General features: G+C 44.8%; 1 protein-coding gene across 1 annotated transcript in view; it reads left to right on the top strand.

Moving 5' to 3' along the window:
* The window catches only part of STXBP4 (syntaxin binding protein 4), a gene marked incomplete at its 5' end in the record, with an annotated part of 193,418 nt that overhangs the window by 30,957 nt on the left and 144,022 nt on the right, over positions 1–18,439 (top strand). The window contains 3 exons of the mRNA XM_082272758.1: positions 1,013–1,157; positions 5,594–5,669; positions 17,330–17,409. Coding sequence (XP_082128884.1) covers positions 1,013–1,157; positions 5,594–5,669; positions 17,330–17,409 — 301 coding nt within the window. The remainder of the gene's footprint in view (positions 1–1,012; positions 1,158–5,593; positions 5,670–17,329; positions 17,410–18,439) is intronic.

Here is an 18,439-nt window from a genome sequence, read left to right as displayed (position 1 = left end):
CTTTTGGACTAATGTTGGCCAAACTTCGCTCTATGGGTTTGCTTTTCCTGGGTCTGTGCTACGCAAATTAGCTTTCTTCTGTTGACTTCATCAATTGTTGGTCAGTTTTACACCTGTTTCAAAGTTTTTTTTTTTTTCGTTCACCCGTTATTTTGATGGATGGATTGTAAGTGGGCTCTCCATTTCTCAATGGCAAAGGCCCATTGCTCCTTTAGTCAGGAATTTTTCCTTGGCAGTGGTTTTCTTTGTGCTGCTCTGGAACAACAGGTTCATCCTCTGTCCTCCTCTTGGTTGTTGCGGTTCCTCTGTCATTCAGAGGGTTTCTCTTCACCTATCCATGATGTTGGCGATGGTTCTTTCAGATATCTGACTTGTAAAAATTCGCTACGTTGTATTGGCCCTATCAGTGGCTGTTACCCACACTTCAGTTAGACTGCTTTTGAATATGCTGACTGTAATATAATTCCTGTTCTCCCTAATGTTTGTAGTTACTGTAAAATCCTCTTCTTGAAGTCCATGAAGGGACATAGGTCCATTAACCCCTTCTTTCTCACAAAACTGGTGGAGGAGTAATTAATACAGGAGCCGACTTACTACTTTTTATGTTTTTCAGTCTTGCAGCCTTCTAGAGGTGTCCGTATAACCTGACTGTGTCCCTCAATGGACTTCAAGAAAACATTATAAAAAATACATTTTTGAAAGTAAAGGTTTTCTACCTGAAATTCTAATGTTATTTAGGCCAGTTCAGCTCAAAATAGAAGTTCTTCAATAATGATGTATTTCATTACAAGAGAAACTATAATGGCTTTAAGTTTATATTTTGATGAAATTATGTTTTCCTGATGTTTCAGGTTTCACCTGTTGACTGCTTATGAACATTCAACACTTTCATATACAGTCATTCATAATTACCTTCTTAAATTTTTTTTTTTTTTTTGGTAATTTTTTTTTTTTTCCTTACTATAAAGAAAATATATACAAAACCATTCTATGTTCCATTTAATGCTTGCAGGAAGAGTGCTTGTTGGGAAATTGCCTTCATCAGGACAGGAAACACGCCTGCAGGCTCCGCTTCACTGACTCAGAATGCTCAGATGCCAAGGGACTCCAAACTGAGGATGTCTTCCAATCCAGATGCCTCTGGGGCCTGTGGACCTGTATGTACATCAATGTCCTACCTGTATATTAGAACTTTAAAAGACTGATGCCCCTGAAAGCTGAAAAACCCTGACTTAGACACAGCCAGCCATCGCCACCAGCTTCTGGGTCCTGTGCCGAGAGGCTGCCCTGCTGCATTCTAAACACAGGCGGTTGGCTGTTCTGCACGGACATTTTTAGGAGAATGCCTTCTTGCATTTTTGGAATAAATGAAAAGTATTCTCTCAGATTGGATGAGGTGGAAAATGTGACAGCACGCTCCATCCTTTCCAACTCATCTAATCAGGGAACGCTTTGTATTCCTTTGCCAAACGGCCAATGTCCTGAGTTCAGAATGCAGCAGGGCAGCCTCTAGGCATTGGTCCTGGAAACTAATGGAGATGACTGGAGTAGCGGTGTCTACTTCAGTGATTTCCAGGTTTCGGAGGATCCGCCAGATGTGGTGTATACATACTTACATTATAACTATGTTTAAAATATCCATACCTGAAATTTAGCTTTAAGGCTTGGTGGAGTTTTTTCTTTGCGGTTCTACTTTCTGTAGTGATGGTAGTGTGGTTTCAGAATACCGTCATAGAAACCGAGCATGTTGCAACAAGTAACTTTTTTAAATTAGACTTGATATTGGCCTTTTGTAATCCATTATAAAGGGGGAAGGGGAGCACTAGTATACATCAGGTGTGAGGTATACAAATGTGCTTAAATGAATCATATTCATAGGAGGAGTGAGCAGAGTGGGCATAGAGAAATACCTTACTGTTTTTTTTGTTATTGTTTACTGTCACTGTTTAAAATAAATAAATAAATGCACATTTTTTAAGCCCCCGTTCACACTAAGGCGACCTGTGAGGCGACCTGGTCGCCTCACAGGTCGCCGTAGGTTGCCTTCCATAGAGAAGCTGCGGACCCGTTCTAATAGGAGCGACACAAGTCGCTCCGACTTAGAAAAAGGGTCCGGAGCTTCTTTGGGGCGACCCGGAGGCGACCGCCATAGACTTCAATGTTATGAAGTCCGTGGCGGCCGCTCCGAGGTCGCGGCGCGTTGCTCGCACCGCGACCTCGGAGGTCGCCCCCCGAAGTCGGATCGCCCCTATGTGAACGGGGCCTTACCTGCAAAAAAAATGTGCATTTATTTTATTTGTTTCTGGAGCCTGCCTGCGGGGCATTGCACCTGTGATCAGCAGATTGTGTGTGCAATCTCAGTCTACTGCAGACTCTCAGCATAGCTGTCTGCTCGTACCTTGTACAGGCAGGCAGTTACCTGAGAGCAGGAAGAATCAATAGACTACCAGAGCGCTCACCAGCGCCCTGGTAGCTCTTAGAGAACTACAAGCGGCTGATGGAAACTTGTAGGCATTCATTCACAGGAAACTCTGAAAGAATAATTCCAGCATGTGGGCAGGTGCAAAGTTCTGCTTGAAAATGAGATCAGCATCTCCATAAAGCTGGTCAGCAGAGGAAAGCATGCAGTGCTCCAGAATTTCCTAGTAGAGGGCTGCTCGCTGACTTTGTATTTGCTAAAACACAGTGGACTAACGGCAGCAGATGACATGGCTCCCAAAATCATCACTGACTGTGAAAACTTCAAACTGGACCTCATGCAACTTGGATTCTGTGCCTCTCCACTCTTCCTCCAGACTCTGGGACTTTTGATTTCCAAATGAAGTGCAAAGTTTTCCACAGTCTGTGATGATTTGGGGAGCCATGTCATCTGCTGGTGTTGGTCCACTGTGTTTTATCAAGTCCAAGATGAGACCAAGATAAACTTATTTGGTTCAGATGGTGTCAAGCGTGTGTGGCAGCAACCAGGTGAGGAGTACAAAGACAAGTGTGTCTTGCCTACAGTCAAGCATGGTGGTGGGAGTGTCATGGTCTGGGGCGGCCTGAGTGCTGCCGGCACTGGGGAGCTACAGTTCATTGAGGGAACCAGGAATGCCAACATGTACTGTGACATAATGAAGCAGAGCATGATCCCCTCCCTTCAGAGACTGGGCCGCAGGGCAATATTCCAACATAATGACCCCAAACACACCTCCAAGATGACCACTGCCTTGCTAAAGAAGCTGAGGGTAAAGGCGATGGACTGGCCAAGCATGTCTCCAGACCTAAACCCTATTGAGCATCTGTGGGGCATCCTCAAATGGAAGGTGGAGGAGCGCAAGGTCTCTAACATCCTCCAGCTCTGTGATGTCGTCATGGAGGAGTGGAAGAGGACTCCAGTGGCAACCTGTGAAGCTCTGGTGAACTCCATGCCCAAGAGGGTCAAGGCAGTGCTGGAAAATAATGGTGGCCACACAAAATATTGACACTTTGGGCACAGTTTTTAAATTTTTACTTAGGGGTGTACTCACTTTTGTTGCCAGCGGTTTAGACATTAATGGCTATGTGTGAAGTTATTTTGAGGGGACAGCAAATTTACACTGTTATACAAGCTGTACACTCACTACTTTACATTGTAGCAAAGTGTAATTTCTTCAGTGTTGTCACATGAAAAGATATAATAAAATATTTACAAAAATGTGAGGGGTGTACTCACGTTTGTGAGATACTATATATATTTTACCATAGGAAGGGTCAACCTGGGTCCAAACTGGTTGTCTTGATTGTTATGCAAGTGGAATTTCAACTACCAAGGTGCTGCAGAATCTCTGTTATTGAGATCATGGTGCACTATATATTCCTATGTGCACCGGGTGTGCCTACATTGTTTTTTATAGATAAAGAGCAAGAGAGATAGAGATTTTATTTATGTATTTATTTTTGCCTGCAATTAATATTAGGCAGACAAAGTGGAACTAAAGATCCACTGTCACAAACTGCAAGCAGGAAGACTCTTTTGCAGGAGAGACATTAAATGTCTCTTCTGCAAAAAAACAAAACAAAAACATACCTCCCTGTTTGTAGAGCTCTCCAGCAGGCATGTAAACTTACCTGTGCAGGAGCAGCTCCGCTTACTTCGCCAACACGGTCTCTGTGTACGGCGATGGCTGACTCCTGCGCTTGTACAGGAGTGACCTCATCCCACACCGGCCAATGAAGACAACCAAAGACCGGTGTAACGTTAAAAAACCCTACCTCGTGAAAATTCCCTTCCCTCGTCACTTCCTGTTCACATACGTCATGGAACAGCTGAGCAGCTTACCACTGCACATGCTCACAGCTCCGGAGGGTAGCACCTACGTCATGGAACAGCTGAGCAGCTTACCACTGCACATGCTCACAGCTCCGGAGGGTAGCACCTGCGTCATGGAACAGCTGTGCAGCTTACCAGTGCGCATGCTCACAGCTCCGGAGGGTAGGGAATTTTTGTAGGGTAGTATTTTGTAACGTTACACCGCATCAGCTGTTGCCGCGGGTACATTAAATCATGTCCGCTGCAACATGAAATCATCTCCGCTCCTACCCCTGTGACTTCCCTTATCTGGGCTACTAAATGTAAAAGCGGCGGGTGTATGACAATATAAATCACGGAGATCTCGGCTCCGTGATTTATATTGTCATAGACCCACCACCGCTTTTACATTTAGGAGCCCAGATCAGGGAAGTCACAGGGTTAGGAGCGGATATGATTTCATGTTGCAGTGGACATGATTTATTGTACCCGTGGCAGCAGCTGATGCGGTGTAACGTTAAAAAACCCTACCCCGTGAAAGTTCCCTACCCTCCGGAGCTGTGAGCATGCACACTGGTAAGCTGCTTAGCTGTTTCATGACGTAGGTGCACCGGAAGTGACGAGGGTAGGGAAATTTACGGGTAGGTTTTTTCACGGAACGCCGGCACACAGGAGTGAATGCCAGCAAGCGACGGGGACCATTGAAGAAAATGTAAGTTTAGCTCCCTTTTTAGTTCTGCTTTAAAAACAGTTGTAACACATGTGTGAACTACCTTAACAATTTGTAATTCTGTTTAGCATATCTTGACATCCTACTGGACAGAACAGCCAGGTCCCTGAGCTCTAGTGCAGCTAAGGGAAGAAAAAAAACAATAATAGCATATGATTCCCTCCCCTACTCCCATCTAACAACACTAGTATCTACTGATTGGTCCAATGCTATCACATAGGGACAAGTAAAGAATTCTAGCCTTATAGAAAGGTGATCCCATGCCCTGTATAGACAGCGAAAAAGCGTCAATTAATTCCGTCATGTAGTTCTAAGCTCTGCTTGGAGAGTATTTAAAATTACCTGGTTACAAAGCTCATAAGTAAGTCTTCCCCAACATCAGATTGCGGTAGTAAGAGGATACCACTAGTGAGGTCAACTGGGGGGTTCTAGCAAGGTCTGTGAGTTCCAGACATAATCCATTAGCATTCCAGTGGCGGTTTTCAGTTTATACCAGAGTATACCCGTTAATATTGGCAATGTTTTCAGAAGATTTTTATAAGTTGCCTAGGCAAAGTTCTAACTCCCACTTCAATTCTGTTTTATTTGCACAGGGTCAGAGTGGATATATTAAGGAGTCGCGCTTAATCTCTCCCTTGGATCGAAACCCCTCAGACACGTCTGCGACAGGTAACCACCTCTGCACGATTTTCACACTTTTAATTTTACTCCCATCTTGTAGAAAGCCTGTCTCGTAATGCAGGCTTTATGGGCCGCACAAAAGACGCGGGCACCTCTTTAGAAAAAGCGGATAAAAGGCAGCTGAATGAGATGTCGGAGAGTTCCGAAAATAAGGCCCTCCAGCAGACCTCTTACAGCCGAGAGGCTTGAAATAACTGGGATGAGATGGCCGAGCATTCTCCAAGTAGCTCAAGTAATCAATAGATCTCACAGAAGACACATAATGAACAGACGTCTGCATCATCAAGTGAGATTAGGTTACCATGGCGGCAGCGTGCTTTCAATTTAATACCGTGTTCAAGTAGATTGCTTTTTCTCTTTGCCTTTTTTAAAGCAGCAGAGGGAAGGAGCGTGCAAAGGTTAGGGCAGCAGCAGGCAAGTTCTACGCTGGCTACTGGGAAGTCTTTCTCTTAGAAAGAGCTTTAAAGCGGAACTCCAGACATATATAAAAATACAAATGCATGCAGCTCTGTATTCTTTAATAATTCAGTAAATTTATTTTTTAATGCAAGCAGTGTAAGTATCCATAGAACGATGCAGAGAGAGGGGCAGGACTGGGAGCCAATGAAATGTGCTGCATAAAATATGTTAATACGAGTGAGCAAAGGGATGACCTCATCAGTCTGATGCTGCTCTTTCACTATCCAGTCAGCAGGCTGGAGGTGGACACAGCATACCACTGTATTTTTTTCTTTTTAATGGTCAGTGTTGTCATCCACCCAGCTGTGCTGTGTGTCAGATGTGTAAATCTCAGGACTGGATGGACAGAAATGCAAATCCTTTGGCAGGTCTCATCTGTATATTTAGCTGTTTGTCCAAGATTTCAGCTTTAAAGTGATTTTAAAGCTTTAAATTATTGATCGACCAATATTGTTTTTTTACCGCTGATACCGATACCGATATTTTGGTATATTCGGATATCGGTATCGGCCGTTATTGGCCGATATTTTCGGACATTAAGAAAAAATATATATTTATTTTTTTAAATGTCTACAGGTACTGTGGTGGAGGGATCTGAAATCTAAAAGACCCCAAACCCCTCCTCTGCACTTAAAAGCATTCAAAACGCCAAGTTTGGCTGTTTTGAATGCTGAAGGTTTTTGAATTTAGCGCAGCCAGTACCCGGAAGTGATGTCATGTCATGACATCACTTCCGGGTACTTGGCGGCACCGAATTCAAAGAAATGGAGACCCTGTCAGATGGCGGCGGTGCAGATGGAGACACGGTCAGACGGCGGTGGTGAAGGTAGGATGCCCGGGTCTCCCGGTGGGGCAGGAGACCCGGGCGAGCCGCGGGAGGGGGGGAACGTACCCTCCCGCTCCTTGGAATGACTGCCGAGCGGCTTCTCAGCCGCATCGGTTGTCATTTCAAGACAGCCGACCGTCGGCTATGGACACCGGTACCGGGATGATGCCTCTAGCTGCAGGCATCACCCCCGGTACAAGCACTTTCCCGAAATATCGGTAAATGAAAAGGCCGATTCCGATATATCGGGCAAAGTGCAGATCAGCCCTCGATATATCGGCTTTGCCGATAATCGGTGGATCACTACTTTAAATGCTTAAAGGGTACTCTACTTTCATGAGAAAAAAAAATAGCAAATAAAAAGAAAATAATAAAACCTTTATCAAATGTGACACAAATCATATTGTAATTGAATTTTATTTACCTTTCCTTTACAATCTTCAGCTGTAAGTTTCTGTTAAATGCAATGCAATATTGCTACTTGGAGGTGTTCCGTACACAGAATGTGTACAGAATGGCCCCCTAGATATGTCATTTCCTGCTTTTGTGATTGACTCACTGATTTTTCCAGAAGTCTACACTAACACAAGTAAGATTTTTGGCATCCCCTGCAACATAAATGCCATTTTTGGTGAGATACTCCCAATAGGAAAATGCATCTAAAGAGATGCAGACCCTGCAGTTTTCCTCATTGGAGCCCTACAGATGAAGCAGCTGGTTGATAATTATGAAACCACGCTCACAGGGGCACAGTGATTTCTTCAGAATAACAAAAGATTGGAATCTGCAACAAAGTTTGTTAAAATCCCTGCAATGTACAGAGATCACCCAGAGGGAAATGTTTTTTTCTCAACAAAAGTGGAGTTACGCTTTAACAAAACAAGAAAACATACATGTTGTATTTGCCTGTTCTGTGCAATGATTTTATGAAGAGTGACCTCAAACCTCCTTTTCTTGGGTTCCCTGCTGTTCCTCCTTTACTTGGTGGTTCCCTATGGGGGCCCACCTGCGGGCTCGATCCCATGCCGCATTGCCTCGTCCATAGACACAGACCGTCTAACTTGGTTCTACCCCCTGATCTCTGCTCACAACATTGCTGAGCAATTGCTGAATTTTGAACAGAGGGGACAGAGAGAGCTGCTGCAGACAGGCACAGCGCTGGATCGAGATTGGGCTCAGGTAAGTAATAAGGGGGGTGCAGGGGTCGCTAGAGATACAGGGACATTTTTTACCTTAATGCAGGAAATGCATTATCCAGCCTTTGCAACCCTTTGATGAGTTTCATGCTAATTTGAGTAAAAATGGGAGACATAAGAACACCATTTGGTGAACAAGTATGTCTAAAAATCATAAGCAAGCAGAATCCGAGCAGGGATCTATTGTTGTGGAGATATCGCTGCTGGAGTCCCCATGTGACATAAAAAATGCACATTATTCCTGGGTCAATTGACCCTTCAAAGGATAAGTGTAGTAATGAAAGAGAAATTACCAGCCCTCCTTGTCAGTGTAAGAGGGACAGATAAGCAGTCCTCAGATGCAGAGGTGGGTGTAGACTGCCCTGGCTGGCAATAGATGAGGTCTCCACAGTAATAGGAGTGCGGCTAACTCTTCAGTGCAGTATCGTTACCCTGTGACCGTGTAAAATGGATTAAGATCATCCCCATCACTTTCAATTTTTTATTTCAGTGCTAGTCTTTTTCTCTGACTCTAGCAGAAAATGACTTGGGATCCTAAATGCTCGACGCTGCAAATCACAATTCTTGGAAGCATATTTTATGCTAATGTCCATTTTTTTCTTGGAACTCCAAGCTGATGTAAAATAAAATGCCAATTAATGTAGTTTTGTATTAGGTCAAAATGATATATGTTTCTACTCTAGTGGACATGCTGACTGGAGGAGAGAGCACAATTAGCAGAGGGATGACCCCTGATTATCAGGCTGGGGTTGTGTTGTTGCCCAATCATTGCTGCTGCAGTTGAAGTCAGGGCCTGTGTTGACTGGATCACAAACCTGGCCGAACATTATTGCATATTCCTTGTCTGGTAAAACAGTTTATGTATTTACCTGCTTGCCCATTTACAGCAACATGTAAAATGCTGGGGGAAAAAAAAAAACATTTCTCTTTCGTTCATTGACGGACACCGCTCCTGATCTTCTTAACCATACTGCCCCCTACAGGAGTAGGACACTGGGCAGAAAAAGTCTGGCTACGCCTATGGGTAGTCCCAGGGGGTATACTCCCTCTCTCTGCTATAGGTACTAAGTTTTTTTTTTTTTTCTGCCTAGTCATGAGTAAGGACCTAGTTCCTTGCTGGGATCTCTGGTCCTGGTAATTTTTTCTTTAGATTTTTTTTCTCCTGTGAAATATACCATCAACTGCTGACTGGGCGACGGGCTGGATTATCTAGATCCAGTCTTCACCCCAGTCTGGCCAGCGAGCGCACACGGACCTCAGCTCCGCGCTAGGTCGGCCGTGACATAGCCCCACTGGACGGGGGCTGGCCTCCGAGTTAAATGCCTCGGTCTTGGCCCGAGTCGCAGCATTTCCTCCTGGCCGACAGCCCCCCCATTTCGATGGAGAGGAGGTTCTGTCTGGAGCGGTGCCCACCTGGTTCCTGGTATGGTAAGTGACTGTCGCCCCCCCCCCCTCCCCCTGGAGGGTTTTGGGGCAGACGTGGGCCCCTCCATGGGACGGTCCGAAATCTGGGTATGCCTCCTTCCTGCTAGGCACCCCCCTCATCGTTCTGATGGTTCCTGTGGACCATATTTTCTTGTAGCCTGTGTGCCTAATGCACAGCGGGCAAGTTTGTGTAGTCCGGCGGCTATTTTTCGGTGGTTTGCCATTGAAACTAGCTGCGGCCATGACAGTGGAGCCCTCTGGGCAGCGATTTTCTGCGGCGGGAGCCCCTCCTCATCCCCTGGTGCTGACTCCTGAATCTTTTCAGTTACTTTTAATTTCGCCGTTCCTGCAGTGCAGATTCTCTTGGTAGCTGCAATGCCTGATTTCTGCGTGGTGGGGAGTCTGGTGGGGTCCTCTCCCTCTCTACTGAGGATCGATTGGTGCTCTGTGGTTGGCAACCAGGTGGCTCTTGGCGATGAGCTGGCAAAAAGCACCCTCTGCTTTCCCCTGCCTCATCTGTCTCATCCGATCCTAAATCTGGTTTGGCGCCGCAGACGTGGGTCACCCTGCTGGGTCTGCGACTACGCGCCCTAAATCCCCAGATAGTCAAGAGGATTCTTTAATTTCGGCGCAGGTTCCCTTTGGCGTTCACAAGTCATCCAGAACGGAAAAGGTGTTCCCTTTCCCCTCCTACTTTTTACAGAATTGTCACTAAATAGTGGGGACGACCAAAGCGTCCCCTTGGGGTCCCTAAGCGATTTTGCTAGGCGATACTCCAATGAGGAGTCCTTTCTTAAGAAGTTGACTGTTCCACCGGTGGTGGACCCTCCGGTTTCCAGATTGAACAAGGCAACCATGGTTCCGGTTGAAGAGTCCCTGGTCTTTAAGGACCCGGCTGACAGGAAGGCGGAGGCTGTGGCCCGCAATATGTACACCATGGCTGAGGCCGATATTCACAATTGCCTGGTGTCGGAGACTCTGACTGAATGGGCTAGGCTTTTGCGCCGAGACCTGGAGGGGGAGTAGCTCCCCCCTGCCTTTGCTGAGCTGGCGGACCAGCTGGTCAAGAGGCTGAAATTTTATATGTGATGTATCTTTGGATGCGGCTCCCTTAGTGGCTCGGCTCTATGTTTCGGCAGTGGTCCTTCGGCGTGTCTTTTGGCTCAAATGCTGGTCTGCGGACCAAACTTCTAAAAAGGCCTGGACTGATCTTCCCTTTCAAGGAGATCGCCGGTTTGGTCCTACCCTGGATGACATCATTAAAGGTCTCACAGTGAGGAAGAGTACATTTCTTACGCAGGCTACTAAGGGCAAAGACCCAAGGGATCAGAGCCTTTTTTGGCCCCCTCTGAAGGATCCAAGAAAACTTGCAAGTCAAGAGCGGGCTTCTCCAGACCCACAGACAAGGCCAGACCTGTATCTAGAGTGAGGCGATTTCTTTGCTGGTTCCCGGACCCGTGAACTCCCCTGGTACAAGTCAGGTGGTCCACAAGGTCATTTGGTTTGGCTACAAGATCGAGTTTCATTCTTACCCTCTGGTAAGGTTCTTCCTTCCCGGTTTGCTTATTGGCTCTTTTTGGGGCAGTGCAAAACCTTTTACTTTAAAGGGTGATGGTCCCAAATTCCGACTTCGAAACTTTTTCCAGGGTCTTACTCATACCTGTTGACAGTACCCAGGAAGGAAAGCAAGGTGCGTCCAATTCTGGACCACAAGGTGCTGAACTGCTTTGTGCGGGTTAGAAGTTCAAAATGCAGCCCGTTTGCACGGGGGTGGCTCTCCTGCATCAGGGGGATTTTACTTGCCTTTATCGACATCAAGGACGCTTACCTTCACATTCCAATATGTGTCTGTCTCCAGAGCTTCATCTGCTTTGCCATGGGAGAGGAGCATTATCAGTTTGTGGCGTTACCCTTTGGTCTCGCTTCTGCTCCTGGGGTATTCACAAAAGTATTGGCCCAGGTGCTAGCATGCAGGGATCACGGACCTGGGCTACTTGGACGACCTCCTTCTGCGAGCGAAGTCTCCTACTGCTCTGGTGGAAAACCTGGAAATCAACATATGAGCTTGAGGGTATTTGGCTGAATTCTGAATTTTCAGAAGTCTGTTCTGGTTCCATTCACAAAGCTGGACTATCTGGGTCGGACTCTGGACTTGGCCTTAGCCAGAGTGCTCCTTCCTCTGGACAAACTCCAGAAATTGCAGGCTGCAATTCGCCTCCTGCTGTTCAACAAATGGTAATCCCTTGTACTTTCATGCGAGTGCTGGGCCTGATGGTGTGTACCTTCAAGGTGGTTCCGTTTGCACAGTTACATATGACCAAATGGGACAAGACTCCGCAGTCTCTGGACAATTTGATCCGGCTGAGCCGGGGCACGAAGGAGTCCCTGATATGGTGGCTTTGTTCTCCAGCGCTTCGCCTGGGAAATTCCTTCCTCCCCTTGTATTGGACAGTGATGACCACGGATGCCAGCCTGTCCAGATGGAGAGGCATCCTCGGCAAGCAGTCTGCCTAGGGGATCTGGGCGCTGGAAGAGTCCAGACTCCTGATCAATGTCTTGGACTGTCTGGTTCATTGGACGGATTGTCTTCAGGGTTGTCCAGTGCGCGTTCAATCAAACAATGCCATGGCCGTGGCTTAGGTCAATCACCAAGGGGGCACAAGAAGTGTCTTGGTGGCTCTGGAGGTACCCCGCATTCTAAGGTGGGCAGAACAATTCGTTCAAGCCCTCTCTGCTGTACACATTCCCAGGGTGGAAAATTGACAGGCAGATTACTTCAGTCAGCAGGCGTTGGACCACGGGGAGTGGTCCTTTCATCCGGAGGTGTTTCATCAGCTGTGTCTCCAGTGGGGCACCCCTGAGGTGGATCTGTTGGTGCCTCGGCTCAACAGAAAGGTGCAGAGGTTTGTGGCTCAGTCAAGGGATCCTCTGGCTGACGCAACAGATGCGCTGGTGGCCCCGTGGGGTCATTATCATCTGAATTGCGCCATCCCTCCTCTCAAGCTTCTGCCAAGACTTTTTTGCAGGATTGAAGCAGAAGGGATTCTGGTCATCTTAGTGACTCTGGACTGGCCTCGCCAGGCTTGGTACGCCGATCTGGTGCGGTTGGACACCAACATTCTTTGACAGCTTCCTCTCAGGGAGGATCTGCTGTCCCACAGACAGATCCTGCTTTGCAGTTACTGGCTTTGCCGGCTTGGCTGTTGAACGCCAGGTGCTGAAGGATAGGGGTAATCTGAATCGGTGATTTGTACACTGTTGAAAGCTAGGAAATCTACCTCTAAGAAGATCTACCATCGTACGTTGAAGACGTACATAGCGTAGTGTGAGTCTCTTGGGGTTCTTCCTCGCTCCTTTTCAGTGGCTTGGATCTTGACCTTCCTTCAACGGGGGGTTGAACAAAATTGGCCTTGAGTACCATCAAGGGCCAGATGTCGGCTTTGGCGGTCTTCTTCCAACGACCTTTCGCCACACACTCCCTGGTGCATACTTTTCAGGGGGTCCAACATTTGGCTCCTCCAGTGTGGGTTCCTTTGCCGCCTTGGGATCCTAATTTGGTGCTTTCAGCTCTACAGAAGCCTCCCTTTGAAAATATTCGGGAGATACCCCTTCTTACGCTGTCCCAGAAGGTGGCCTTTTTAGTGGCTATCGCCTCTGTGCGCAGGGTGTCGGAATTGGCGGCGTTACCCTGTCGTTCACCATACTTGGTGAACATAATCTATATAAGTTCTGGTCTTTGAACAGATGTAGAGAAGAGAAAACTGCATTTAAACGGGTTTAAATTTATGTAGGAGGATTGTATCATTTCTCTGGGTATACGCAAGGGGTTACAACCACTTCAGTCTCAGAATATTTTAACAAATGTTACAGGTGTTGAGCGTTTTTTTTTTCTTCTCAGCCTGTAAAAGTCCCCCTATATAAGCCTTTGTATCCAAGGCGTTAAGCGTTTGAAGTAATGTAAAGAAGATAAATAATCACCCGTGCCAGGAAGCGAATAAAAATATAGAATACTAAAAATAAATAAAATCTGTGATTATATAAAAAATAATTAGAATGTGATTCTAAAATAAGTGTAAATATAAATATAAGCAGCTACTGTTGCCCCCACCTGCTACGGCAAAAAATATATACAGAAAATGGGAAGAAGGTGAACGCACCTACTCCTGCAGCACAGCGCTTGCTGAAAATAGATAAAAAGTGCTTAAACATAATGATTGCAGGGTTGAACTCAAATAACCCCCAAATGGAAAAAAAAAAACTGTCCAGAATGTGGATGATGTATTATGTGCACACACAAATAGATAGATGGAAAGGTGCAAAATCTATACTATAAATATCACACAATACATATGAATTGATATATATACACTATGGTAAATTGAATAAAGTGAAATTACCATTGGGCAATTTGTAAATTAACTATACTATAAATGACACTTCGTGCATATAAATAAGTTTATATACACCCTGATGGGATAAATAAATAAAATAAAAATGCCACTAGGGCCAATAAATATGTGCAATAACCACAGAGCCCTTGCAAGATAAAATTGAGAAAATATTAGATGAAAATGTCCAATAACATATAGTCCAAGACTTAATGATTCAATATGAAGAAAAGGGTGATGTGGGTCCCAGAAGAAATGCTGGACCCTGTATCATGCAGGAAGTGGCAGCCAGGATCACCACGGGTGCACAAGGAATGTAGGAAAACTCACCAGATACCGTGAATCCTCTCTTTTATTTATGACAAGGGGATTAGCCAAGCTTAGGTGGTCTTCTCGACCAATCATATCAGTGAGACCTGGATCCGTCCTTCGCTCTGCTCCTCCTTGTGCCCCAGATAGCCTAACAAGTGTGGGTGTAAATGGGAAAGGAAGACCAAATCCTCATAGTGAATTCCATTAAGGAAAAGATTTATTAAAAAAGATCCCATAAAAACTTTGGTACAGGCAGTAAAAGTCCTAAATGTACAGAGGAGATGGCACTACATAAAAAGCCGTGGACTCTGACACCGAAAGGGTTCTGAAAGTGTAAGCAGAGGAACGCTGCGCCGACAACCAGCGTACTTTCCAACTGCTACTTCTGCGGTCACGTGATTGATGTGCGTTCCAAATGAACGCGTTTCGTCAAAAGGTGTGACGTCTTCAGAAAATGGAATCCATTTTTCCATTTGGGGGTTTTTTGAGTTCAACCCTGCACTCTTTATTGTGTTTAAGCACTTTTTGCCTGTTTTCAGCAAGCAATGTGCTGCAGGAGTAGGTGCGTTCTCCATTTTCTGTTAAGTGTTTGAGCAGTAATGCTGGACGTTATATATTTCAATATTTTTTTCAATTTATGAGCACATAGGGTTTATGGGGAATATTTATTTTTCTGCACCAATACTTTATACCTTGCACTAGCACTTAAGTGGTAGCATTTAATATAGTGTTTTTGATTTAACATTTATAAGCATTTATGTGATTGTTTGGAGTGTTTACATATCACATATATTTACTTTTTGTGTAAGAGCTAGCGCTGCTGACCGCAGAGAGTATTCCAGTACTGCTGTGGTTTATTGATATTGTTAGTGAAGGCTTCAGTTTGGGAGCCAGAGAGACAGGCTCCCACTTATGTGCTACAGAAGCTGCGCGTTAGGGGTTAAGTCGGGTTGATGAGGGCACAAATTAGCATTACTAAACATTTTAACTATGTTGTGTTCACTTACATGAGCATTTGACACTTGCGCAGTAAATGCAGATGTCATCCAGATCACCTAAGGTCATTGTTGTAATCTTGGGATTTTTTTTGGGAGGGAATATTTTTACATTTTTTTAGAAAAACTGTGCAATAAGACCGCAAGCCCAGGAAATGAATGGGTCAGCTTCTCTGTGCTTAAAGGGTAGGTTCACTTTTAGTAAAATGTTACGTTACACCCATATTTAGGGTGTAACATGTTACTAAATCACCTGCCACCACCCTGACCCGATCTCTGTTTTGACAGCGGGTGGGGAATCTTCTCCCAACACCTGCTGTCATAATTCAAAAACAGCCTGGCTGTGTGGGGCTCTGCCCACATGGCAGCGTCCTTCATTCCCAGAATTCTGTGAATAAATAAACTACAACTACCGCCAGCCATTGAGGTAGACAGCGTGTAGTTCTTGGTGAACTTCGAGGGTGATGGTGAGCACTCTCTTAGTGCATTCATTTTCCTGGACTTCAGTAACTGCCTGCCTGTATCGGAGGTACGGGCAGACAACTCTGCTGACAATCTGTAGGAGCCTAGCATTGCACTCGTGATCTGCTGATCATGTGTGCAATGCTTTACAGGCTCCTAAAAAAATGCATGTTTTTTTACCTGAAAAAAAATATGCATTTAATTTTGTTAAAGGTGAACATATCCTTTAACGTTTGACCCCACTTGTCATTTCTGGGGGTTCCAGCACAAGTACCAGTGATGGCCTGCGGTAATCTGGGTGCCATTTTGAAACCGCACTAGAAAAAACACTGTCGAGATTCAAGTGGTAAAAGCAGAATTACGTTATAAAAAAAAAAAAAAAAAAATCCTTGTCCAACATTTGTTAAAAAAAAAAAATTTTTGCTGCTTTACTCACCTTAAAGTGATTGTAAAGTCATTGTGCATAATTACTAGAATCCCTTCTGTTATAGCCAGCTATATTACACAGTGTATGTGTTTTTTTTTTTTTTTTTTATTTATTTTTTATTATGCAGCTCAATACCTTATTTCACAGCGCCGCTGTGCATTCATGTGACCTCCCGCAGCTCTCCTTCTCCGATTTAAAGAACTATATTAGGAAGCGCTGAGATTCCCCTCTAACATAAGGCGGGAGGAGAGCGTACAGCGACGCTGTGAAATCCGGTATTGAGCTGAAAAATTATATCAATACGCATACACTGTGCAATATAGCTGGCTAGAACAGAGGGGATTCTAGTAATTATGCACATTGACTTTACATGGGATAGCAGCGGGAGGGGAGGGGGAGGGGTGGAGAGCAAATCGGCTCTCACATCACTGACTCAACAGCTGGCAGGGAGGGAGGGGGAAAAGGAGAGACAGCGGGAATGACTGGGGCTCATAAACTGACCACGGTATCATGGATCAGCAGCTGTGAATACCGTGGTCAGCACACAGGGGGATGCAGGAACAGGCAGGATCAACCAGGTTATTTACAGCATAGAATGGGACAATATGCTCAATATCGTGCTTTAAAGGAACAGGATAATTTCCTCTTCTAGGTTTAATAACACCCAAGATAATTATATTTAATTATTGTAAGCCCAGGCTGTCATGGTCTCACCCCCTGGGATTGCTTCATCCCGCAGGCCTGTGCACTTTGACACTTGGATGTCATTATGTGAGCAAAGGACTGTCCCGCTCTGTAGAGAAAGCACCTGCGACGTCGCGGTAATCGCAATGAGACCGTTGGGGGAGGTGATTGGGGAATGTATGTATACCTTTATTTTTTCAAAATGTGGCAGAGTGGGCAGCTGGAGATGGGTTTTAGCTCTCACACGTTGCAGTTATAAATTAAACCTCATATAGAGCACATAATCACGTTATCCGTGGCCGCCTCCTATATATTCTATTCCTGTGATGACCTTTAGAAGCCGCAGTCATAAAACCGCTGATTGACTCTTCCAATCAGATGATTAGCTGTTGAGCAAAATAGGAAAAGTCAAGCTGCACTAAATTACCATTAGCCTCTGTAATTAACTCACACCCTGGTGTTTGTTGTTTACAGTTCCTCATCAGGGACCCAGCCGGGAAAGGTTGATTCCTCTCACCCCTGATGTCCAGCTGAAAGTGGAAACTCTGGAAATGGTAAGATACTAATATGATGATGTGGTTTTGAATAATTTTTTTTTACATTACACTATCTACACTCAGTGGCAGTTATATTCCATTTAACAGCTTTGTACCCACAGAAGAGCTTAAATTGTCAGTAACAATACTCAGATTTTCCTTGGCTTTTAATTTATACTTGGTTGGTAGTGAAGGAAACCTGTACTGACCGAAATATCCCATTGCTGACCTCCTAAAGAAAGTGCTGGCTACCTGGCTGTTCCTGGCTTCACTTTTTGGGTCATTAATATGGATCTCCTGATTTGCATATTTGTTATGAGTCAGTGACTGAAGCCATTGGATCACCATGACAGCCAGGAGACTAGAATTGCAAGAAGATTAGCAATAGCAGAGTTTATATGTCTTCAGTGTAGGTTTCTTTTTCAGCTGCCTAGTTTGTACCAAAACAATATTTCCCACTCTTTAGCAGAAGAGCTTGTGAACTTATGTTCAGTGTCATAGCTGGCATGAGTAAAATTAGTTTCTTATGGTTCAGAAACACACCCTCTTCTTTTCTGCACACCATTATTGTCAAGGCGAGGTTCACATTTATGCTTGCTTTTTTTTTTTTTTTTTTTGGTGCTTTTTCACATTACAGTCCATTTAAAGTGGTTGTTAAGGCAGAAGATTTCTTTATCTTTATTAGGGATGCACCGATCCGATATTGGGATCGGATATCGGCCTCGATACTGGCAAAATAGCTGGATATGGGATCGGTAAAATTAACAGATCCACGGGCTGATCCGGAGGGGAGGTGGTATTACAGCAAAGTTCAATACGGTTACTGTTTGATTACTATTGTATGTTCAAGCAATAAACTGTTTTTTTTTTTCTTGTGGCTACATTTTATTTTTTATTTATTATTTTATTTAGTTTGACTTTGATTACATATTATTTTAGATTTTGAATGCACAATTGTTATAACAAAACATTAGTACCGGATCGGTATCGACAGATACACAAAGCCAGGCATAGGTATCGGGACTAGAAAAGTCGGATCGGTGCACCC

This window comes from Pelophylax lessonae (genome assembly GCF_965119305.1).
Source record: "Pelophylax lessonae genome assembly, chromosome: 11".
In the NCBI taxonomy this organism is placed as follows: Eukaryota; Metazoa; Chordata; class Amphibia; order Anura; family Ranidae; genus Pelophylax; species Pelophylax lessonae.
This window is presented reverse-complemented; position numbering and strand designations above follow the sequence as displayed.